The sequence below is a fragment of the Momordica charantia genome (genome assembly GCF_013281855.1).
Source record: "Momordica charantia cultivar OHB3-1 chromosome 11 unlocalized genomic scaffold, Mcharantia_2.0 BLBB01000011.1, whole genome shotgun sequence".
Taxonomy (NCBI): Eukaryota; Viridiplantae; Streptophyta; class Magnoliopsida; order Cucurbitales; family Cucurbitaceae; genus Momordica; species Momordica charantia.
In genome coordinates, this window is record NW_028275159.1 from 10158877 (window position 1) to 10185323 (window position 26447).

The following is a 26447-nucleotide window of genomic DNA, read 5'->3' on the forward strand; positions in this document are numbered from 1 at the left end:
ACACAAACATTATATTTAGCCTTATTTAAGCATGTTATGTTTCTTAAGTTAATGTCATTAAAATAAACAAATACAAACTACCTTCAAACAACTTTTCAAAATGAAAATATTTCTTTAAAAATTAGTCTAAAAAAATACAGTCAATTGAGGTGGATTTAATATAGACTTTTTTTAGTACGAATATAATACTTGAATTATTAAAAAAATATTTCACTTTGGTCTTGAAGATTCAGATATAAATAGGATTTTAAATTTCTGTCCACGTGTCATTATTTCCATGTATCTATGAACTCGACATCCATACAAATGATTAATGGACATTTTCATTATATCGGCAAAATATATAACTTATTTAAAAATGGTGAAACGCTCCTTTGTTAATTTATATATTTTTTGTTTTATAATTTTTTTTAGAAATATTCATGGATATCGACATTTCGTCAATAGTTTCATAAAATTAAGACCTCAACATTTTTATCGACAATAATATTTTCATCAATATTATCATTTTTTTTACAACATAAGGAGGGGGATCGAACTCACAACCTCTCAATTAGAGATATATGTCAATTATTATTGAGCTCTCTTTACTTTAGCCATCAATATTATCGTTAAAATTGAGAATTCGACATTATTATCAACATCAACATTTAAAATCGATTCATTTTCTACTAAAGCTCGAAGAGTTGAATCAGAATTTTTTAAATTGAACCACAACATTTAAAATAAAGAAATGGTCCTTAAAATAAAAGTATACTTGAAGATGAAATTATATATATATATATATTTTTATTTATTTATTTGTTAGGTTTGTTTCTTCATGTTTATTCTATCCATATCCAAATAATTGGTCGAAGGGGAAGCTCCAAGATATTACATATTTTTGTGTGATGAAATTTGTATTTTAATGAACAACCTTTTTTGAAAGGTCACTTTCATTGGGATTGGCTCTAACCTCTCATCCTCAAAAATAACGTCACTATTATTGGCCTACTTTTGTTGTCCCACACCACAATTTCTATTTTCTCTTTTCTAATATTTTCTTTTATTTTTATCCATACTTTAAATTTTGGACCATGTTTGACTGGGTTGGATTGAGTTAAAAAGGTTTTTTTTTTTTTAATCTTGCTCAAATTAAGTATTTAAAGTATATTTCTATTATATCGTTGTTCAACTACTTAATGTTAATTTGGTTGTCAAAACTTCTTCAGTTAATATCATATTAATGTCCTTCAATTCTTCCGTCACATTTTAAATATTCTAATATATCTGATTAAACAAGATAATTAGTGGTATACACTTCTTATAATCGAAAAGTTAATGGTTCGGTCTCTCACCTCCACTATCGTATAACTCAAAAAAAAAAATTGATTTATACCCTAAACTTTGCGGTTTGGATCGACTAAAAACTTGAACTTTGTGTAGACTTCTTTAAAAGCAGCGTCACTTGAGTACTTTTATCATTTATCCTTTATATTGTATTTTTTTTAGTACAACATATTTCACCACCAATTGCTACAGTACTTTATCATTATTCCCCAAGTTGCTACAATATTTTATCAACTCTTTTGAATTGCTCCCTTGCATATTTATCTTTCGTCACTCTTCTAAAAATGCATTAACTTTTTAATAAAATATATTAACTAAATAAGAAAATTAATTAATTATAATTTTAATAATAAATAAGTAAATGATTTTAATTAAAATTGCAAGCAATAAATTATTAATTTATATATCGACACAATTTTTTTAATCATAAACTTTATGAGTAAAAGCTAAATTTGAAAAAAAATGAAGAAATTAACCAAATTGAGTTAATTCAATCGGTTGGAACCATAACGGCAACTTAGTTCAATTTTCTTAAACTTATATGTTAACTTTCACGAAAACCAACCTAACCATTTCATTTATACCCGTTATAAACTTCATGTTCTAGAAAAATTATAATGATAAATTTATAAGCAATAATTTAAAAAAAATAATATATGCAATAATTTATGCACACACTTTATAGTTACACTTCGAAAAATATTTTAAAAATTAATAACAAGACTAATTAATTATTTATTTCGCACAATAATTATTCAAAATGTATATAATATTATTCAATAACAAGACTAATTTAATATATACTTCGTATTAGGTATAACAATTCTATCAATAATATAGTTCATATTTGATATATCAATTATATCACTAATATACTTTTTTTTTTTGACAGAGTATCACTTACATACTTAATATGAAGTATATTAGTAAATGAGAATAACTTAAAAAAAAAGGAATAACTTAAAAACGAAAATTATTACATCGCTAATATATTTAATATGAAGTATATTAGTAAATGAGAATAACTTAAAATAAGAAAAAAAAAAGGGAATAACTTAAAAACGAAAATTGATTTTAAAATTTTGCCATATTTGTAAAATAAATATATGGTGCTATATTTGTAAGCTTTCAAATATGGCAAATGCTTTTGCTACCCATTGGACATGCCATCAAAAGTTGGATCAGAGATCATTTTGCATTCGGTATGGTTAACCTATTCCACTTTGATTTTCATCAGCATTACACTCATCATTCAAACTAGTTTAGACAAAGATTTCTTCGAGAGGTAGCAAGTGTTCTAAGTTGTAATTGTATATATAACACATCCCCAAGTATAGTTTACATTTCCTCGAGAATAAAAACTTAAACATAAAATGTTACCATATGAATGAATTTGAACACAAACTAAATGTTACTTGTCTACACAATAAGAACTTGGAACCTAGAAGATGAGGTGGGAGTGAGGACCAGCATCACTATACAAAGGCAGTTACAGTATTGAATTGATAAGCAAGCAGCCATAATTTCTGATAAAATTACCTGATTCACCTCCAGAGGTAGGAAAACTTGCTGCAACCGACGACGAGAATGGCGGTGACACTTAGTACTGACCTTCCGAGTCCAGGGAACCTTTTCCAATTGACAGCCAAAGCACAGAGAGAGATCTTATATCATATGAGGACAAATTCCAGATAAGTCTTTGTTCAAGTAATCCAACACGTCAAAATCGAATTGAATGTTTTAAAGCTACAACATAACACAACTCGTGCACAAACAGCCTGAAAGTATGGTTCTAAGTAATACATTTTATACCTATTATGTGTGCTTTTCAAATGACAAACCCTGTCTTTTTGCCGCATCATTCATGCATTGTGCACAAAGGGAAGCAAATAAAACAAATTATTATACTATACTAGGGGGATCACCAGCCCAACTACAAATGGCCCGAGGCCAGCGCGTTCTGATGCAATCGACCAGTGGGGCGTGTTGAGATGGTTCTGGTTTAGAAACCTCAACATCTTTACCAGAGGATTCATTTCCTACTGAAGCAGATGAAACAGCTACATCTGCCATGAATTCCTCTGGAGTCCACCGTGGTGGAACTGAAACCCTCAATTTGGTGAGCCTAGGTCTTTGTACTGGAGTCTCACCTCCACAGGCTATTTGGTTGCCATTTAGATCTGACTTGGCAATCCCATTAAAATGGTAAAGATCGAACACTTTCTTACCCATCAATCCGGTTGAATCCTTCAGACCTCCAAAGTTTTTGTCCAAGTCCAGAATTGCCTGCCAGAACTCACTCCAAACTATAAATCCTGTACTGCAAAGATTATCAAGTTTCTCAGGTTGAAGTTTTATATTTGCTTCCCTGAGAACTTGATGAAAGCCTTCGACACTGATGAAACCGCCACCTCCACTCTGGTCTTGGGCATCAAAAGCTTTCCGTATTTGTGACTCCCTTTCTTCCAATTCATTCTCATCCTGTACAGAAGTGTCGAGAGCAAAGAGAACTGTGTAGTGTGACTCACTCCCAACCACCCATATTGGCCATTTTGGGCATTTAAGATATTGGCCAACTTTACAGAAATTGAGAGATTCCAAAAGAGTTAAGAATCCAACTTCCACGCTTTTAGATATGCCTTTTAGGGACATCCCACCACCTAAGTCCATCCTTCCATCAAACACATTAGGGACGGCTTGTCCACAAAGCAGTAGGTTCACAATCTCCTGTTTCATGACAAGATCGTACATATATATATCGTACAGAAATCGAAGGACATTACATGATTCAATAAAAAACAATGTGTATCAAAGAACCTGTGAGGCATGTCCAAATGGAGCAGTGACGAGAGGAAGGCTTGGATCATCCCTGTCAGCTTGTACCATATCCTACAGAAGTAAAATTAAACTGTCATTCACAACATTCAGATCCTAAAAAAATCATCAGAAACTGACATCCATTATGCAAAGTTCAACTCAAATAGCAATCTTTTCCCGCTACACAAAGAAGTGAAAGAAACTATTAAGTTCTATGAAAAAGAAACCAACCAGAAATCAGGCTCACAATGTATGCTTGGCACTTATATATGCATAACTGTATTATCGGTACTTGCAAGACAGATTAACCACAAATGAATCCATCACCACCATTTTTGCAGTTATAGCCAAGACATGAGCACGGTAAGACAAAATGAATGAGCATTATTATGATAGAAACTTCCACTCCATTATTTATGATTAGAGGAAATTACAAGGAATCAAGAGAGAATTAGAGAGCTCCTGGACCTCTCCCAAATATTCCTAGACAAAAATAACCAAAAAGATGCCCCTCTAACTCACTACCCGGAGTGTATATACCCTTACTACAAAATATCACACTGCCCTCCTAACGGTCTTGCCTCATTTTAACATACCCTACCAACCCAACCCCTTCTTCTAGAATATACATTCTTTATCTTGATACACCTTGTCCTCATTGTGAAAATCTGAAAATTGTGTGGCAATAAACTCAGTAGGTTTCCACATTGCCTCCTCCTTTGTAGCGCCTTCCCAAAGGATCAGCACTTCCGTGCCTGTTTCTGTCTCGTCAACTGTCTGAACTCCCAGAATTTCAACTAGTTGTGCAGTGAAGGCCCCATCATTAGAAAGCCGGTAATCGAAAAATAGGGAGGGTGTGGCTGCCTACTTTAGGTAACTAAGAGATGTGAAATTCCGGGTGAATGGAGGTGGAATGCAGAAGTGCTAATTTGTACGCCACTGCCCAACCTTTGCAAGGACACAAAAAGGCCCAAACAATTGGGGAGTGAGCTTTCATACGCTGTTTGGCAGCGTGTAAATGGGCTTTCGTTGCAAGCATTGCATCCCAATCCTTAACCTGCTGGTCAACGGAGGAAAGAGGGGAATAATTCGCAGCATAAGTCAAGATAGTCAGTGAAGGACGCCCATAAACAACTTCAAATGAGATCATCTTCGTCCCCAAATGAAAGGACGTGTTGTAACAAAATTCAGCCCATGCCAACCATTTAAACCACTTTTTCAAGGTATCCATAGCAAAACAGCAAAGATATGCCTCATGGCTTTGGTTAATTACCTGGGTTTGGCCGTCCATTTGCGGATGGTAGGCAGTACTCTGACAAAGGATTGTCCCTTTGCAGTGAAAGAGTTCCTCCCAGAAAATACTTGTAAAAATTTTGTCTCTATCAGAGACAATACTTCGTGGAATTCCATGGAGTCTTACCATGGGCTGACAAAGGATTGGCTGCTGACCCTGCTGTAAAGGGATGTTTCAGTAGAATAGAGTACGCATATTTAGACAGCCAATCCACCACAATAAGAACAGAATCAAACCCCAAAGATTTGGGCAACCCCTCAAGTCAACGAAATCCATGGAGATAGTCCTCCCAAATACGATCCTGATATTGGAAGAGGTCATAATAAACCCGCCGAAGCAAGGGAGAGATACTTGGCGTGATGGCAAATGGCGCATTCATTAACAAAAATCTGAATCTGATTCCACATCCCTTTCCAATATAATTTGTAGTTCACTTCACATGGTGAAAAGTCTTTCATATACCTGCCATGTCCCCCCATCGATGAGCAATAATAAAGAAATAGAAAGTGAGTTTGAAGGTAGAATAATTTTACCTCTGTAATACAGAACTCCATCCCTGGAGAATAATCATCTGGAACATCACGACCCGCCTTTAAATCAGGACAATATTTGACAGCTCAAAATCTTCCAAAATTTGATGAGCGACCACCTATAAATTACCAACACCACCCCCCCACCCCCCGCCCCCAACTGTGAAGGTCTTGAATTTGATAGTCTCCCACCATCACCAAAGTGCATCTGCTGCCTTGTTTTCTAACCCGGGCTTATATTTGACATCAAAATCATAGCCCAATAATTTGGTGATCCATTTTCCAGAATCACATGCTGGTAAAGTAAGAATTGAAGGACTTACTGATTTGTATGCACGATAAATTTATGCCCCAACAAATATGGACGCCATTTTTGTACCGCCACCGCCATGACAATAGCCATAAGCTCAAGTTCATAAACCGCCTTGTGCCAGTGTGATGGAAGTAAGGCATGAATAGGGTAATGATCCTACATCACACAGCCCATGCCCAAAGCATCAGATTCAATAATGAAAAGGCGAGAAAAATATGGTAATCCAAGAATTGGGATTGATGTCAGGGCAACTTTTAGATTTTCAAATGTCTTTGTTGCCACTTCGCTCCATAAAAACTTGTCTCTCTTGAGTAGTTGGGTTAGGGGAGAAGCGAGGGCATCATAATTCACAACAAACTTGAGATAATATCCCGTGGGTCCCAAAAACCTTCTAATTTCCTTCAAATTAGTTGGGATTGACCAATGTACCATTGCTGATATTTTCTGTGGATCAGTCGCAACCGCATGGCCCGAGACAATATGGCCCAAATACTTAATTTGAGGAAGCCCGAATGAACATTTCTTCGCATTGGCTACTGAGTAGTGACCTTGTGATACTTGTAAAATAGTGGCCAAATGGCCCAAATGTTCCTAAGAGAAGCATGGTAAATTATCATTGAAGAATACTAAGGCGAACTTACAAAGGAAGGATTGAAGAACATCATTCATCAATGATTGAAAGGTCGATGATGCATTTCTAAGGCCACATGGCATAACCAAGAACTCATAATGTCGTTCGTGCATTCGGAAAGAGGTCTTACCTTCACTCTGATCTTGTGATATCAAGATTTAAGGTCGATTTTAGAAAAAAATCGATGCACGAAATAACTCATCCAAAAATTCATCAACCTGAAATTGGAAATTGATCAAATATGGTCACCTTATTTAACAAGCGGTAGTCCACACAAAAATGCCAACTGAATAGAATGTACACGAGCTGGGTTGGGTGGGGTCGGGTTAGGTCGAGTTAGAGTGGTTTTTTGGACCAACCCAATTTTTTCAGGTTGGGTTGGGTGGGTGGGGTCAGGTTGGGTTAGAGTGGTTTTCTGGACCAATAGGATTTTTCAGGTTGGGTGGTTATTCAACCCGATGGAACCGAATCAAGTGGGCAACACAACCCAACCCTCATATTTCAGGGTTTGTGAAACCCAGATCTGACAAAAAAAAAAAAGAGTGGACCCCATATCTTATATAAAAAAACGATTGATAATCAGATTTGGAAAAAAATACGAGTGAAAAAAACAATTTTAGACCAACATAGATGTGAAACAAGTGAAACCCAATAGACAAGACTGAAACAACGACGGATTTTTTAGTAAATTTTGGGAATACGGGGGATCGAACCTTTAACTTCAAGGAAAATAGTACATGTCAATTACCGCTGAGCTATGCTCCTGTTGGCGAAACAACAACAGATTTGAAACAAAAAAACCAAGTGGAAAACAATGAGTCACAAATCTGAAACAAAAAATCAAGTGGGAGACCATGAGACTGAGATGAGAGTCAGACCATGAAAGATGAGAGTGAGATGAGAGCAAATCCCTCCGAGAACAATGAACAACAACATGATAGAGACGAAATGAGAGAGAGATGAGAGCGAGAGAGAAAAAATTGAGAAGAGATATAAGAGTTTGAGACCGTGATGGGATGGGATAAGGAGAGAAAAGAGCCCGGCGACACAATCTAAAGACTTTTGAAAGAAACCCTAAAACTTAAATAACATGTATATACATATTATGTTCGGTTCAGGTTGAACCTAAAATATTTTCTTGAATCCATGAACCGAATCGAACCTTCAGTTCTAAAAGGTATTAACCAAAACCAAGGATTTACCTAAACCAACCCAATCCCTTTGGGTTGGGTTTCTTGGGTTCTTCGGGTTATAGGTTTTTTTTAGCACCCCTACAATTGACCAAGCTTTCACATAAGGATCCATCTTGGGTTGGCTGAAATCGATGCAGTAGTAACACTCAAAAACTCCCACTCAAAAACTCCTCCCAAGTCTTGATGGGTAGTTCTTTCTCTCCCATTGATGCCATGCTAGTGCTAGGTACATCTTTGGAAACACGGAAATGATAGGCCTAAGATAAAGAATGTACACTCTAGGAAAAGGGGTCAGGTCGATAGGGCATAGGAAAGGGATGCAAAACAATTAGGAGGGACCACGGTACATGTAGTAGAAGGACAGTGTAAGTATTTTGGTGTAGGGTATATTCACCTTGGGTAGTATAGGTGTACAAGTATACCCAAAATACCGAGCGGTCCGAGCCAACCGACTAAAACCGACTGGACAAAAGGCGGTTGGTCGGTTTTGAGGGTATGTTGGTCGGCTATCAACGGGTCGGCCCATAGAAACTTATAGGAAAACAATCGACGGACCCTATATAAAATTATATATATGTGCGAGATTTATTAAATACAGACTGTAGCGGCACCTGGAAAAACCAAAAACATGTTTTATTAAATGCGTTGGTTTTCTTGTGATTTTAAGCTTGAAGTTTGATTTTCTTTTTTTCAATTTCTTCACTTAACTCTTATGTCTTCCGACCTCCTTTTCTTTCTTTCCTTCTATTTTCTTTCTTTCCCTCTTTCTCTCCTCTGTGTATCTCATCTCTTCCCCTCTTTCTTCTTCCCCCTTCTCTCTCTTCTCCCTCTCCCCCTTTTTGTGTTCTTAACTTTCTTAACCTTTTTTTTAAGTTGAAGGTATGTCTTCTCCCTCTCTTTTCTCTCTCTTTTTTCTCCCTTTCTATTTTCTTATCCCTTCTATTTTGTTATCCCTTTCTCTTCTGCGCCTATACTTTCCTCTCCTAATCTCTCTTCTTCTCTATATTTCTTCTCCTCCCACCTCTTCGTCTCATTTTTCGTTGGTTTCAGCCAAAACTGACCGACCGCCGGCAAAAACGATCAATCGGAATTATAAAATCTTCCAAAAACAACGAGCTTTGGCTGACAAGAACCGACTTGTCAGTGATCGGTGTCAGTTTGAGCCCAAAACCAATGACGGCCGACCAAAGAACACCCATACTAGGTAGTGGAGTAGGGAGCCATTTTTTGGCTATTTTGTCTGTGGCTATTTGATAGACATCCGGGAGCTCTCTAATTCTCTCTTGGCTCCTTGTAATATCCTCTGATCATAAGTAATAGAAAGGGTGTTTCTATCATAAACAAATAAGATATTGTTTCGGTTTTAAGGATAATAAAACTATATCCCTGCCTGTAAGTTTATTGGTACTGAACTCATATTCACAACCAAAATTAAGTCCCGTGACTAAAATGAAGGAACATGATGTAACGAAAATACCAGTCCTCGAGAGAGTAAAGCAGAAATCAGGAATAGCAAGGCGCCCATACGACTCTGGAAGACAGGAAGAGCTGCACCAAGACTCTGTAATGCACTTTCTGGTGATGTGCACAAGGTAACTCTCAGAACTCTCTGCAAATCAGAGCCCGATTCAATTGAAAGACCCTCAAGTGCATTCGAAATGATCTGTGGAACAAAAAAGATACATATCACATCAAGAATACAATAAAAAAAAAAACAAGCTCTTGATGGCCCAAAAAAATGTGCAATCACTGGATTCAAGCATGACCCAAATAATTCTGCAGAACGCATCAATATCAAGTCAAATCTAATATACCTCATTTCCTGAACAGTGTCCAGATTCTTCAACACAGTTTCCGGACACACCTAAAGTTGCAATGACAGCACTTCTATTAGCTCCACATAGAAACAACATCTCACCCATGCTTCTGATCAAAGCCCTGCCAAAAAAAGTCATCAGTAGATTGAGTAGACTTTCTAAGTATTTAACTTTTTGCCCATAATCCTTCAATAAAAACTATTCCTTGGGAAGTTTCGTAAACTTAAAATGTGACTAAAAAGACCCCTCATAAGAAATTGGTAGATTTTTTTTCTAGTAAGATATTCAAACCCTTATGTGCCTGGATCGGTTCCAGCATTCCATGATGATGTGTTGAAAATAGGAAGGCTTTGCCATGGTTAAGACTAGAGCATGCCCGAAATATAAAGAATTTAATCTCAAGAACAATACCATTTTGCCCCATGCGGTACTCTCCCCATGGTAGCTGTGTTCCACATGGCATGGCATTTAGCACAACAAACAATGGTTTCTGTATATATATATAATACACAAGCATATAAAGCCACACATGCACATGTGCACTGCACCGGCATACATGCATGCATTCTTAAGCATGCTGAGTGGGTTGACACTCAATAAGGACTTGGAAGGATTATTTTGCACTAGTTTATGCATAAAATTCAGGATTGTGGGTTTTTGACTTTACCAAGTTTGTCTGTATTCACGGTTGTCTTATGTATTATATGAAACGCCAGCTTTAAAAATATCAAAAGTAAAAAACACATCAATCTGCACTTGTCTATGCATGATGCAGGGTGGGTGGATTTCTGATTTAATAGGTTAGTGTATTTAAGTTAGTGTCACGCATTAATATAGAGAAAGATGTACTCTTACACCATGCCTCCACCTTGGGATGTAAGGCCGAGACTCTTCCCATTAATTATCTGGGAGTTCTTTTGGGAGGTAATTTCAGAAAGGCTTTTTTATGGGATCATATTGTGGATAAGTTAAGGAAAAAGCTTGAAAACTGGAGAAACCTTATGCTCTCTAAAGGGGGAAGGCTTATGATGCAGCACCTCACAAGGTTTTTTTACATTAAAAGGCTGAAACCTATTTATAGAGGTTTCAAGCTTAAGAATTACATGAGTAACTATTGTTACTATGCAGTAAAAGTAAAGCTACTAAAATAAAAGCTATATCAGTAGCTAATAATCGAGAAAAGCTATGAAGAGCTACTTAACTACATCAATTTTCCCGACCCCAAAATGAAACTCGTCCTCGAGTTGAAAAGTAGTGGAGTTAGAAGGCGGTGAACAATCCGCAAACTAGAAACTCGCTTCTTCTTGTGGTTCAAAAATACTCCAATCGAAAATGTCTTTTTTAACTCATCAAAAAAACGATAAAGTGACCAAATTGAATTAAATCCCAAGAAATTTTGATGCAATAATTTGTTGAGACAAAAGTGTTCCAAATTATCAACATTCTTTTCCTCGGGATCCTTCGGAAAACTACCCACTTTCTTCTTCTTGTATTTACATTCTTGAAGTCTACTTGGAAGGAAGAGCTTTCTTGCATTTTCTTGTAGCCGATGTTCTTGAAGTTCAATTGGAGAATCTTCATCTCCTTCATCAAAATAATCAGCAAAACTCAAAAGAAATTCATCCTCTATGTTATTTGAACTTATCCAAGGGAGTTTTCTTTGGAAAAAATCAGAAGCCAGTAAAAGATTCTCCCTCTTCATTGGTTCATCTTGACAATTCTTGTGAAATTCTTGACCCAAACATCTCAATAAAGATTCTTGTTGATTCTTTTGCCCGTTAACATATTGCATTTCCACTTCAAAGAACAATGTAGCCAAAGAAAAAGTAGAATCATCATTTGTTCCTATCAATTCTTCATCAACCTCTTCTTCCCCATCAAAATAATTGTCAAACTTAAGAAAAAACTCATCCTCTTGTTCAATTGCCACAACCTGAGAAGAGTTTTTGATTCCACAGTTTTTGAAATCAACATCGAAGGCAGCAACTTGAGGCAAAATTGAGTTACCTCTTGCATCCTCTGAAATTTTTGTTGGTCTTATGAAATCATTTGAAGTGTCTTCACTCTTTTGGTGGCAAAATCTTCCCATCTTGGTTAAGGTATCACTTGGGGTTTTTTCTCTAGTTGGGAGTTTTGTAAAAGAAGAAAGAAAAATTCCATGGCTGTTGTTTGGAGTTTGGTGGCAAAATACCTTAGTCTTGTATGAAACTAATTTGTTAAAATTCGTACAAACTCCAACATTGTTGCTTGAACCTTCTTGATACCTTCTTGCTGTACAAACTCCAAGATTTTGGTTGAAGTCTTGCCGGACAGCTCTCGGTTCTTGGAGCATTCTTGGTTCAAGAACATAATCTTGGTACCTTCTAGGCTGCACAAGGTGCTGTTCTTGGAGGTTTCTTGGTCTCCGATTGACTTCTTGGACTCTTCTTGGTGGAGTATGGTACCTCTCCGGTAGGTAATTAGTCCTTTGATCCTCCATCCACATTTCTTGATCCAATCTTGTAGCATTTTGAGGAGGAGTTCTAACCATAGCTTGCTGTACACTCATTGCTTCGAGCTTGTCATGGATGATCTCCAAAATTTGTTTAATCTCGCCGACATCCTGCTGGATGGTTTTCACCTCTCCTTCAACCGACAGCAAGCGTGCGGTTGATGATCGTGGCGAGAGAATGGAGGCTTGCTCCACTTCTTTGTTGACGAGAGAAGAGTCACCAATGTTGATCGACTTCTTTCCCGCCATACAACCCAGAAAATCGGGATGCTCTGATACCAATTTGATGCAGCACCTCACAAGGTTTTTTTAAGAAATGATTCAATGCCCTTTCATTAAAAGGCTGAAACCTATTTATAGAGGTTTCAAGCTTAAGAATTACGTGAGTAACTATTGTTACTGTGCAGTAAAAGTAAAGCTACTAAAATAAAAGCTATATCAGTAGCTAATAATCGAGAAAAGCTATGAAGAGCTACTTAACTACATCAGCTTACTTTAGCTCTATTTGTCTTCAATAGCATCCCTCTCTATGCTTTCTCCAACTTTAAGGTCCCTAACAAGGTGATTTCGGAAATGGAGAGGATTGTTAGAAATTTCTTTTAGCATGATCACAGTAGCCATCCCCAACGCCATCTGGTAAGGTGGGATCCGACCTCTTTGCCAAAAATGTACGGTGGGTTAGGGATTGGAGCCTACAAACAAAGGAATAATGCCTTCCTTCAGTAATGGCTATGAAGATTTATTCAGGATGACAACTCTCTGTGGAAGCAGGTCATTTCGAGTATTTATGTTAGGGGTTCTCCCGGTTGGCTGCCTCCCCCTCCTAAAGGGTCGCCCAAAGGACGCCCATGGGTGGAAATTACTAAACAAGGTCCCTATTTTATGAGTTTCCTATCCTTTAAAGTTCAAAATGGGCATAGAATCAAATTATGGAAAGATACTTGGTTGGGAGACCCCCTTTGAAACCCAGTTTCCAGATTTATATAGAATCTCAACCAAACAAGAATGTACTGTGGCAGATTGCTGGAATTCTGATCAAAATGATTGGAGTTTGGGCTTTAGAAGAGGCATCAGGGAAAGAAATTAATAGTTGGATGTGCTTGGTGGGGTTTTTGGACTCCTTCAGATGGGGACAGGGGGCTGACAAGGTCGAATGGACTTTGGGAGGTGAGAAACGCTTTACCACGAAATCCACTTTCCTCAAACTAACGGAAGTGACCCCTTATCTAAAGACTCCTCTTATAGAGTTGATATGAAATTCCCTTGTCCAAAGAAAGATAAAAGTTTTTTTTTTGGAGCCTAGCCTATAGAAGTATCAATACACACGAGAAGCTGCAGAAAAAACTCCAAAATTGGGCTTTATCTCCTGTTTGCTCTCTCTGCCTTAGGAATGAGGAGACAATTGATCATTTGTTTCTCCATTGTACTTTTGCCTCAAGATGTTGGTCTTTTGTGATGAGAGAATGCGGCCTTTCGGGTTTTCTTGCTCAATCGATTGATGATTGGCTACTTGAAATGATTCAGGGAGGTTCAGTAAAGGCAAAGGCAGGGTTCTTTGGTGTTGCGCAGGTAGAGTTTGTCTTTAGAGCATTTGGAAGGAAAGAAATCAAAGAACGTTCAATGATATCTCTACCCTTTTTGATATTTTTTGTGAAGATGTACACATTAATACGGTCACTTGATGACTTACTCCTTCTTTTGTAATTACAGTCTAGCTTTATTGTCCCATGATTGGCAAGCAATAATGTGGTAGTTCTCTAGGGGAGGGCCTCCTCGGCCCTCGCCCGTAGGCTATGTTCTCCTTTTGTTCTAATACAATTGTTTCTTATCAAAAAAAAGGGTAGTGTCCAGTGTTTTCGAGGCGCAAGGCGCACCTCAAGGCGACAAGCCCTTAGATCGCCTTAAGGCGAGAGGCGATAAAAAGGCGACGCCTGAGTGAAGCAAGGCGCACCTTTATTTATATATATATATATATATATATATATATATATATATATATATAAAATTCCAAAGTTATAATAGATTAAATAAGATTAAGCAGTAAATATATCAAGTAAAATAAAGAAGCGTGTTTTAAAACATTAAAACATTAAAAAAATAATTTAATATTTAAATAAAAGTTCACTTAAATTAACAAATAAAAATTTTAATAATTTAATATTTAAATAAAAGTTCACTTAAATTAAAAAATAAAAATTTTAAAAGTTTTTATATCGTAAAACGCAATGGCAATAACCCATTTAAGCTGCCATCTGTTTATTAGTCGCCATGCATGGCACTAGCACTAAATGTTCTTGAAAATAATACCATGCATGACCCTCATTTAATGCTTCTTGAAAATGTAATTCTGGCTTTTGCTTTTCTCCCACTTTTCTTATTTTTCTTCTCTTTGCATCTGAATCTTCTTCTTCCTAATTTCGACACTTCTTTTTCCTTCCACTCTGCTACTTTTCAGCTACTTTTCATTCTTCCTTCTTCGACCTTTCATTCTCCTTCCATCCTAATGTTTTTCCTTTTAATTTCGACGATCGACAGAGGCAAATAGTTGCCGGCAAAGACAAAGAAGGTGAACCAAAGACAAAGAAGAAGCTGTCAAGGAGAATTTGGATAATTTTTAGGGTTTTTCATTTGAGGTGAGCTTGTTGTGCGCCCGCCTTCAACAAGGCGATCGCCTTGCCTCAGGCGAGAGGCGAGCAAAGGCGCGTCGAGGCGCGCCAAGGCGAGCGCCCGGTTGAAGGCGCTCGCCTGGGCACGTTGCAAGGCGCACCTGGGCGAAATCGCCTCGCCTCTCGCTTGAGGCGAGCGCCCGGGTGCGCCTCGAAATCACTGGTAGTGTCACGCATGTTATATGAAAGACCATGGCCTTTCATGTGCCACAAAAGCATTCACACCCACCAAAATGAAGTGCATAGTGTGAGCAACTCATGGCTTAAAAGAAAAGTTGCTAGAATGGATGAGTAACCTTGAAACTCCAAACAGTTGCCAGAAAATAATATATATTGCATAAAAAAATTGCAACAGAACATGGATTTTTTAACAAGAATGCAGGTATTTTCAGGATCTGGCTTGCTCATGTATACAAGTTCTTCAAGCAGGAACATTGACAAACTGAACAGTAAACACCAACACCAACATATCTGCATTCAAACATAAGCGCCTCTACCAAACCTGGAAAAGAGATTATTTACCACACAAAGATTAATCACCTTCTTTTCACATCTTCAGTAAGAGCAGCAAAATTATTTGATGCAACACATTCACTTTTAGACAATCTACTCATATTTGATGCAACTTTACCAAATTCGTCCGGAAAAAAAAGAATGTTCTTCAGAACAAATGCCTGTCATAACAAAACCAGATAGGCATAAGTAAAATTAATTACAGATCAAGCCATAAATATAAACAGGAAATATCAGACAATATAGATGGCACAAATCATAATAAAGAATACAATGCTGCCTAAACAGTAGGTAAGATGTCATCGGTTTTTTTTTTCTTAAATAAGAAATGAACTTTTCATTGATAGATGAAAAGGAACATAAAATGTTCAAAGATACAAACTTCCAAGGGAGTGAAAAAACATAAAATAAAAAGATACAATCCAGAATAACAAAAATAAAAAGACGGAGTATCATCCTGTGTATGTCTAACTAGGGAAAAAGAAGCCCCCCACTTAACATATATCATGTTTGGAGAATAATTAGCAAAAAGATTGGATAGAGCACACCATTGAGACGCTTTAAACTTAGCCAAGCTGAAGCACTCCACCGAAGGTCTTCTTTTTTCCTCAAAAATCCTTTGGTTTCTCTCAAACCAAATCTCCGAGATGATAGCTTTGACACCATTTACCCAAAGAAGGTTTGCTTTAGGAGGTAAAAAAAAGGACCGAACATCAGCTGGGAAACAATCTTTGAAACATCCGCATCCATTACCCAAGAGATTTTGAACGGTTTTTTTTTTTTTAATGAAACAAAGAACTATATTCAAAAGAGGAGAACTAAATAACATCCTAGGAGCTGAGGGTAGAGGGAACCGTGCCTGAAGCACTTTTAGAAAAAAAAAATCTTAGAATTGTTTTTTTTTTTTAATAAGAAACACAATGTATTGAACCAAAAGAAGAAACCAACCTAAGGGCAAGGGCCGAGGAGGCCCTCCCCTAAAAGACTACCACTGTACAGCTTGCCAATCACGGGATAGTAAAGCTAGATTGTAGTTACAAAAGAATTTCCTATAGTAAGACACCAAGTGGTAATTTGTACATTTTCACAAAAATTATCAAAAGGGGTAGAGGTATCATTGAAAGTTCTTTGATTTCTTTCTTTCCAAATGCTCCAAAGACACACTCTACCAGCACAACACCAAAGAACCCTTCCTTTCCCTTTAAGAGAACCTCCCTAAATAATCTCTAGTAGCAAGTCATCAATCAACTGAGGAAGGCAGCCCGAAAGGCCGCACTCCCTCATCACAAAAGACCAACATCTTGCAGCAAAAGTACAGTGGAGAAACAAGTGATCAATTGTCTCCTCATTTCTAAGGCAAACCGAGGGAGATAACGACCAATTTTGGAGCTTCCTTTTTAGCTTCTCATGAGTATTGATGCTTCTATATGCTAGGCTCCACAAAAAAACCTTTTATCTTCTTAGGGCAGGAGAAGTTCCATTATTCCATATCAAATTCATGGAAGGGTCTTTCTAAAAGGGGTAACTTCCATTAGTTTTAGGAAGGTGGATTTCGTGGTAAAGAATTGCTCACCACCCAAGGTCCGTTCCACCTTGTCATCTCCCTGCCTCCATCTAAATGATCCAGTAACTCCACCAACCGCAGCCAGCTATTCATCTCTCTTTCCATGATGCCTCTTCTAAAACCCAAACTCCAATCATTTTGATCAGAATTCCAACAATCTGTCACAGTACACTCTTGTTTATTTGAAATTGTGTATAACTCTAGAAATTGGACTTCCAAAGGGCTACCTCCCAGCCATTTGTCTTTCCAAAATTTGATTCTCTGCCCATTTTGGGTTTAAAGGAAAGGAATCTCAAAAAACAGGGACTTCGCCTAGCAATTTCCACCAATGGCCTTCCTTTGGGCGATCCTTTGGGAGGGGGGACAACCATTCCGAAGGATCTCTACCATAAATACTCGAAATGACCCATTTCCACAGAGAATTATCTTCTTGAATGTACCTCCACAACCATTTCTGAAGCAGGGCATTATTTCTTTGTTCATAGGCGCCAATCCCTAATCCACCATATATCTTTGGCAAAGAGGTCCAATCCCAGCTTACTAAATGTCGTTGGGGACGACAACCGTGCCCACTCCAAAAGAAGTTTCTCGCAATTCTCTCCATTTCCAAAATCACCTTGTTAGGGGCCTTGAAGATGGAGAAAGCATAGAGAGGAATGCTATTGAAGACAACAGATAGAGCCAGAGTGAGCCTTCCTCCCTTTGAGAGCAACAGGTTTCTCCAATTATCAAGTGTCTTCCTGAATTTATCCACAATATGATCCCAGAATGAGACCTTTTTGAAATTACCTCCCAAAGGAACTCCTAGATAATTAATGGGAAAAGTCTCAGCCTTACAACCCAAGGTGGAGGCATGGTGCAAGAGCTCATCTCTCTCAATATTAATGCTGAGTAGCGCCGTTTTATCCAGATTTAGGGAGAGACCCACCCCCATCAGTATGATATTCAAAAACATCCACCATCTCTCTAGATTGTCTTTGATATTCGGGCAAAAAATGACTATATCGTCTGCATACTGGAGATGAGTGATCTCAACCTCATTATGGCCAATAAAAGAGCTTCTTAAAATTCTCTGTTCACGGTAGAAGTGTATCAATCGGCTAAGCGAGTCTCCCATAATAGTAAAAAGGAAGGGGGAGAGGGGATCCCTAGGTATAATTCCTCTTTTCGCAAAAATCTTACCTCTTGGTTTCCCGTTTATGAGAATTGAGAAGTTTGTGGATCTAAGACAGCCTTTAATCCGCATCCGCCAACGCCTCCCAAAACCAATGAAAAGCTATAATTCCAAAAGAATTTTCCATGGTTACAACACTACCATGAATCACTATGTTATCCATTGAGGCAAAAAGAAAAATAAATCGAAGGTAATCTTCAAAGATCCTAAGGTTTCTTTCTTTCCAAAGAGTCCAAAGAAGAGGGTTGCACAGCTCCAAAGGATATTTCCCTTTCCTTCAAAAGGCCAGCCGCCGGCTTCCAAAAGCCAATCATGCACTTTTAACCCTGATGGCAAAAAAACCTGCGGGACCCGATCCTTGCTCGTACTCGAACCAGTCAGGTCAGGAAATCTCCGGTTTGACCAAGGACGGGGTCAAACCGAGGATTCTAATCGAGGTCCCAACGAGGATGGGGAGAGGTCTCCCCGCCTCGTCCCCACCCCATTTAATATTTTTTTAATTTTTATATTTTTATATATAATAATATTAATATATATTAACTTTTATAAATACTTTTGAATTGTATAGAACATTGTAATTGTATTTAATTAAATTAAATTTTACACTATTCCATAAAAAAATAATTTATATTTTTAAAGAATTAATATATTTATAAATCTTTCTCAAAAAAAAATTAAAAATTAAAAAATATATATGTATCAGGAACGAGTTCCCTGATCGGGGAATCCCCCCCAAAATTTCAGGGACGGGGGATGGCCCCCCCGACCCCGCCCTGCCCCGTTGCCATCCCTACTCAAATCTAGCTCCAGGCTTAATATTCTCAAGCTACCAATGTCGAACCTACGCCCTAAACGCCCTCTAAGAATTTGCAAGATAAGATTGAATAATTAGTTCAAGATAGATTTTGTGTTAAAAATAGAAAGACATCATTTGTGATAATTATATTATTTAATAGCCATCAATTGAGCAAAGTTAATTTTTATTGTCGGGTGATCAGACTCTTCAAGGGTTTTCATCTGATAAAAAAAAGGTGAAAGATTTTATACGGTTTTGAACGAAAGTCAAGAGGGCAGCCCAAAAGTTCTACCTATTCTGGAAACCATTTCGCCGAGATTCATGTCTGATCAAGGAAATGAACTAAGTAAATCTCATCCTTTGGAAAGTGATAAGGCAACCAAGACATCTGACGATTTGGCTCATAGTAGCCCTAGATTAAACCCTGATTTGTTGCCACCACGGAATTTTATTCCTTCCCTACCATTTTATTATTCTAAAAAGAAGCACTCACTGAGGCTTTAATTGGTATTGACTCATCAAAGGTAGCCAGCTTGAATCAAACGATTATAAAAAAAGACTTTAGGAAGGAAAGAGGAGGGCTCCAGAAAGATAATTTGTTGGCCAATCAGGTCCACTTTCTTGCCTCCTTGGATGAAAAGGCTTCTAAAGGCAATTCATCACACAGCCATGGTATCATAAATTCAACGAGTGAGCAGTCAAATAAGCTGGATAACATTTTGTTTGATGATGAGGAAGATTTCAATGTTAGTGTCAGTAGCCAGGCTTCAACAAGATTTTCAGAAGATCAAGAGGTTGCTAATGCAGATTTATCAGAGGTTTCCCTTACAGAAGATTTTAATTTACTTTTTGCAGAAAATCAAGACCCTTTAAGCTCTTTTGGGAAAGTGGATGTCTTGGTTTCTCCTTCTCGAGAATAGCTTTGGCCTTTGGTAGTCGAAAAGGCTTCTTACGCTAATAATCAAAGCTTCTTTAAATATTTTAAAGATGTTGGCGTTACCCTAGTTCCAATCAATGAATAGGTAGGCTTTAATTAAGGGCATCAAATTTTTTAGTTGGTTCCATATTGCAACAGATTTGAGAGTTGAGATTTTTAGTATTCGTCTTTTTTCGGTGGAGAGAGGTTTCAAAATCATTACTTCTTCACTCTGTGGGGTCAATTTGCATTAAGCGATTATTTTGGTATCCTCCTCAACAGACAGTCTTTTCCTCCTCAGCAGATAATCATTTTGGGTTTGCTAGGCTTTGTTGAAGAAAGTTTCTTCGGCCTTCGTTCTTTTAGCTTTCTGATATTTCTTTGATCTTGTATATTACCTTGTATTTTAATTCCTTTGATTGGTTGTCTTTCTTCTTTCTTCGCTTCCTTTGGGAGCTTGTACCCTTGAACTTTTTTCTTCCTTTTCATTGTATCAATGCAAAGTTTGTTTCTTGTTAAAAATAAATATTAATCTTGAAGTTCAAAGTAGAAGATGGGAAAGGAATATGGTTATGAGAAGACCCGTGGGTTGAAGAGGCTCCTCCAGCCGACATTTTCCTACCGTGAGGAGACTTCCATATTTTTATTGTTGGAGGCACCATCGGCAAATTTGAGATCTAGAGTTCAGGAAAGGGTTATTTGATAGGGAGTTGAGCAGCTAGATGGTGTGATAATCGAGAAGGTCAATAATTTTGTGTTGGAAAATGAGCGTGAAAAGGCCGTGTAGATCCTTGAAAAGTCTAGGCAGTTTTCTTCCAAATTAGCTTTCGTAAATCTAGTTCATGTGCCCAGAAATAGGAGATCGCCTCTCGTGACCAAGCTTGGAAGTTTAAAATCTTGAAGAAAGTAAAAGTTTTCTGGCACACAGAAGCTTAAATACAATGGTTAAGTAGCTGGAGCTTGTTGCCTTCTATTTGTTGCCCCTACCATACGGATGGAGAGCCTTTTGGACAATCTCTTTCTGCATTGTCCTTTTACGAGGTGGTTGGGCATTTGTGCTGAATGAAGTGGCTGTGCATCATTGTCTTCCCAATAAAAATAGAGGATTGGTTGATAGAAGCTACGTGTGGCCTTTGCCACAGAGATGGAGGGTCTTTAGACCATCTCTGTATTTGTCCTTTGGCATATGGGTATTTGTCCTTTGGCATAGGGGGTGTTTGTGCTGAATGATGTGGGTGTGCATTGATGATTCCCAATAAAATGGAGGATTGGTTGATAGAAACTTTGGGAGGACTAAAATATTTTGGAATTGTGCGGCTAGCGGCATCTGTGTGGAGAGCGAAATCAGAGGATCTTCACATATACAGATTCTTTTTTATTCATTTTGTAATAATGCCAAGTATATGTTGTCTTGATGGTGTTCAAACCCTCCTAAATTATTTTGTAATTGTAGCCTTTTCTTGGTCATTAACGATGCTATTACTCTTTACTTCCCTTAGGCGGGGATTTCCTCTACGAGACCCTAGATTACTTTTGTTGCTCTTTTCTTTTTTTAATATTCATGAATGTCAAAACCAACTTGCGCGCACCTCAACTAATTTCACGAGACAATCGTCTAACCCTACTACATTTGGTTGACAAGATAACTCGTTGAATATTAAATCCTAGATGGGTAGCTACCATCATTTGAACCCATCCCCCCTAAGCCCTTTACTATTTACGTTCGCCCTTATTAACCATTAGGTCAACCCATGATGGTTTTGTTGCCCTTCCTTATAATGTATTTTCTATTTCTTATAAAAAATATATATATAAAAATATTAATCAATACTTTGGAGCATACTCTATACAACTAATTAGTAAAAATTTTGATACCATATTACAATAGAATAGAACTCGTGGAATGAAATATCTAGTTCAAAATATAATTTTTCAAACAAAAAGTTCTGTGAGCATTTTCATTTTACTAGATTTCAAACATCTGTTATATTTATGTTTTGGAACTTGAAAGTGAAATTTAAATTCTATTGTACTTTTTAGTGCCAGGATGAATAAACTAAATTTAAATTTGTAATTGAAATAAAATGAAAGAAACTACTCAATCACACCATTTATTAGATACTAAAAGATTAGAACTAATATTGAAGTGGAGAATAAGGGCAAATAAAAACTATCTTCCCCTTTAAGTCTCTTTTTTACTTCCTCTTAGCCAAGGGCATCGACTCAATCACATGAGCCTTTCAGCAGATACTCTCTTCGACATATGAATCTATTCTCACTGGTTCAATTCCTTATGTCTCATGATTCCTCTATTTCATAAACAACTACTCCACTATAGTAAAGAATCCAATTTATAAGAAAAATCAACGACAATTAAAGACCTCAACCTTTTGAGAGTGATCTTCACAACCATTGGAGGTATACATTCTTAACGTGATTATAAAAACAATAGTTTTCTCCCCCATATCTGCCTTCAGCCACTTGGCTTCAACTTCAAAACCTCTTCAAAAAAATACCACACAAGTGGTAGTGGAACTTCTCAGACATTTTTGTCATTTTGTAGATTGTCTCTGATTTTGAACAGCTAGAGCCCTTTTCTGTGGAGGCTTGCCTTTTTTTCTTGGCTCCTTTTGTCTTGGACTGATTTTTTTGTATTGCTCAATTGTATATCCTTTCATTTTCTTGTGAAAGTTAGGTTTTTATCAAAAAAAGATCGTCAAACAGCCAGCAATAGATTTTCAGCATTCATAAGAGCCACAAAAATAATCTTGTCCTATAAGATTGTCCAATAAAAAAGACGAAACTTTTTCTTCATCCAAGAAATATTCTTTTCCACCTCTATTTCAAAATATCCAAAAAAAAAAGGCTCCTCTAGTGTTTTACCGGAGGGATTAGCCTTGTCTTTGAAATGTCATCCTCCAAAAAAGAACTAAAGCAAGCTTTTTATGTAAATCGGAACCAACCAACCAAAAGAGCAAAGCAAGTAGAACCAAATTGAGATGTCATAGGGAAGTCAATGAGAAGACGACTTTGGTAAACAACAATTTGGTGGGAGTGAAATATTTGGATTTTTCCTTTGCACTTTCTCCTACGCATTATTTTCTTGGGGCACTTTTCCTTTCACACCCATTTGCAAAGGTCAAGACCTGAAGCCGAGAGATCTTTGATGAGATCTTGAAGAAGGGATTTAACATTGAAGGCACTAGAACAAATAAAGCTCATCTTCAGCTTGATTAAGAAAAGTCTGTAAGAGAGTTAATGACAGAGATCCAATCTTGAATCTCTATGCCATTAAGATTTCTAGAAGTTGAAATCGCAAGAGGCATTATAGGAGTTCTAACTTGGTTGATAAAGAGATCCTTGCTGTTGAAAATAACATAAAGTCTACGAAACAGGTTTGAGAGAGTTTTACTGTCTTTCCAAAATGCTGTTCGAGGCATTTTTCCACCAAGAAGTTGACTCTAGAAGTTACAGTATCTGCCAAAATCAGAACATCTCTTTAAACCCTCTAGAATTTTTAGTGGCATTAGGTGAAAAGAAAGCTACCAATCATACTTTTTGACCCCAAATTTGACAGCCACAGCTCTTCTTCCATAGTGGATGCTTTTCAAAAGTGAATCTTTATAGCCATTCTACAAGGAGGGCAAGATTCTATTATAATGGGATACAAGGAGAGCACGATTCTCACTATGAAGATTACTAAAACTGAATCCTCCAAAAGGGATTGGAAATTTCACCTTTCCCAACCTACCAAAGGGTATCCACCTTTTGATTTGTAACTATCCCCATATATGTCCCCTATACATTTTTTAATAATAGAAGGAACCTTGTTGGGGAATCAAAAAGTGCTCATGTGATGCATAGGTATGTTCGAGAGAGAGGTCTGCAAAAGTGTGAAGTGAGCATTCCGCTTTAAGAGAGCAAATTCCATTTCTAGTTTGAGGTTTTCCATAAGCTGATATTCAACACTACAACCACCCAATCTACCTAACGTTCCTAACCTTGAATTGTAATAGTTAATCACAGCAATTTTAGAATTGAGAGGTTAACTTCAAAGCCAAAAGTTCCCTCAAACGTTTTAATAATATTAAAAAGATTAAACTAATCCCTGTTGTGTTGATAAATGAGGAGAATGGTATCGTCAATAAACTGAAGAAGGTTATTGATAAGAAAGAATTTTCCCGCATTGAAACACTCCAAATGGCCAAAATCAAGGCCTCTAACAACCTTCCCTTGGTGATTTTAAAACAAAAATCAACCATCGTACTTAGTTTTAGGCCAACTCTAAATAAAATAGGAAGAATTTTGTAACTATTACAATTAAAGAATCAATTGTTCTCCATCAGTGACATTATTTTGTGTTTTTTGATATGAAACAAAGGATGTATTGAAACTATAGAAAGAGACAACCTAAGGGCCCATCAGTGACATATTTGAATATGAAATTCAATCACAAAGCAAGGGCTTATTACCAAATTATCTACAAATATAATTTACTGCAAAAAAAAAAAAAAAAAAAAAATCTCAAACTCAACAAAGTTTAGCAGGTTGCATCAGTAATTTAAGTGACATGTTCACATGCAATACTACCACTAGCCTGAAATTCTCGTTTTTTGAACTAACAGGAAAATGATAAATGAGGGAAGACTTCAGTTCAGATATTAAATTATTAATTGTGGATATGCATAAATTCATGAGCAAAGTAAGAAAAGGCAGATATTTTGAAAACATTACGATTTTCAACTAAAATGTCAAATTAGATGCTATGAGACTATATTCTGAGAAATCAGGGATTACTTGAATAGTTGCTAAGACGCCACAGGGCCCACCTTCATGCTGCACTAAGCCCATTGCTGTTTCTGGATCGGGGCTAAACCTAAAGAAAGTTCTTTCCGTATTAACCAATAAGGGTATTGAAATGAACATGCCATATATACTTTGATTCTTTTATAACTCAAAGTAAAACCGGTTGAACCACTTTGAAGGAAAGAAACTCTGCATGTCATTGCAAATTATAGTTTGTAGTGGAAGTGGACCACAGTTGATGAACTCAACGTTCAAAAAAGAAATGCTGTAATATATCAAGAATCAATTCAGATACATACATATCACAAAAAAATGGCACCTTTAAAATTCAAAAAATGTGAAGTCCTATTCTAACTACGAGCCATCAATTCCACTTGCAGCCCTATTATTCCATGATAGTTCGTTACTCTATCATGCAGAAATCAAGTTGCAACATAAATAAAGCGATGCTAGAACAGAAAATTAGCACACCTTATGCCCTGATTACTCCATTGCGCAAGTATTTCCTTGGAAACCCCGTCCCCGAACACCATTGAAAACAACTGGTTGGCTTCACTCTCCAACAATTCCTTCCCCAAATTCACATCCTTCACACTAAACTCCTTGTCTTTCTTCCCCGATTTTGATGCAGAACCAACCGCTTGGGAATAGCTCTTAGAAGCCAGCATTCGCTTTTCAGCAGCAGCAGCCATAAGCTCCCGCTGCAACCGCCGGGTCTTGACTTCCGGAGACTCCTCCGATGAGCAAGTCGGAGGTCCGAGTGGGGAATCCCTGGGCTTGCTCCGTTTGGGTTCCGGCGGCGAGTGCTGCTGCATGCTCATCCGTAGAGCCGTCCGGAGGTCCTCCTCCTCCTGATCCGCCATTGAATTCCTGCAGATCCGGGAGCAACAAGCCCTAGCCAATTAAGGCACCAATTCCAACGCCTTAAATCAATATCATATATCTGTTTTTTAAGGATTGAAAATGGCGAAAACAGGACGAATTCGATGAGACTTCAAAGAATTCGACTTCAAAGAAGCAGGTGACTGGAGAAATTTGGATTGGAAATTTGGAATTGATGATTCTTTTTCTTTTATTTCTTCCTTTTTCCCCCCCGAATTTGGGGATGGTCCGTCTGCCGGTTGGAGTGAAGATACGATGTCGTTTGGGATTGCTTTTGAGTTTTTGCAGACACATTTTCTAATTGCAACTGTCACTTTTCCTTTTCTTTTTCTTTTTTCTTTTTTTTTCTTTTTTCGCCTTTTCCTTCCACATATAATTATTTAGATTACACAAAAAAAAATTATTTACATTACACAAAAAAAGTGTATATAGCTCGCTTTATTTATTTTTTATTTTTTGAGTGCAACAAGTGAAGCGAAGGATTCGAACTTACAACTTCATAGTTAGAGATAGATGTCAATACTGTTGAGCAAAGTTCATGTTGACGCTCACCTTTTAATTGGAGATTCTCATCCAACGTTTTTTATTGAACTCAACAAAATAACTCCTTTAGTCCCCTTTAAAACCTATTTCGATTTTTTTCAATTTTAAAATTTGTGTTTAATAAGTCTTTCAGTGTTACACTTTCTAATTGGTCTCTAAACTTTAAGAAAGT

The 26447-nt window shown here is 37.2% G+C and overlaps 1 protein-coding gene and 1 long non-coding RNA gene across 2 annotated transcripts; both read right to left on the reverse strand.

The window, feature by feature from the left end:
• Positions 1 to 2967: 2967 nt before the first annotated feature.
• Positions 2968 to 25968, reverse strand: LOC111021173 (ubiquitin interaction motif-containing protein). The gene is made up of 7 exons (XM_088119386.1): positions 25322 to 25968; positions 24842 to 24920; positions 15622 to 15755; positions 9922 to 10045; positions 9585 to 9770; positions 4147 to 4218; positions 2968 to 4056 (listed from the first exon to the last, which is right to left on the reverse strand). Exons 1-7 carry the CDS (start codon positions 25711 to 25713, stop codon positions 3232 to 3234), a joined length of 1812 nt encoding a protein of 603 aa, XP_087975512.1. The 5' UTR covers positions 25714 to 25968; the 3' UTR covers positions 2968 to 3231.
• LOC111021174 (uncharacterized) lies at positions 4511 to 9578 on the reverse strand. The gene is made up of 3 exons (XR_015788682.1): positions 5974 to 9578; positions 5420 to 5902; positions 4511 to 5203 (listed from the first exon to the last, which is right to left on the reverse strand). It is a non-coding gene; the product is annotated as an uncharacterized LOC111021174 (long non-coding RNA).
• Positions 25969 to 26447: the final 479 nt, after the last annotated feature.

What these genes read in the sequence shown, in the direction of transcription:
- LOC111021173 (XM_088119386.1), bottom strand. Translation starts at nt 25,713, where the DNA reads ATGGCGGATCAGGAGGAGGAGGACCTCCGGACGGCTCTACGGATGAGC. An exon ending in CTTTACTCTCTCGAGGACTG is followed by an intron (nt 4,219 to 9,584) that starts GTATTTTCGTTA and finishes TTACTTCTGTAG; the next exon opens with GATATGGTACAAGCTGACAG. An exon ending in CATTTGGACATGCCTCACAG is followed by an intron (nt 4,057 to 4,146) that starts GTTCTTTGATAC and finishes GTCATGAAACAG; the next exon opens with GAGATTGTGAACCTACTGCT.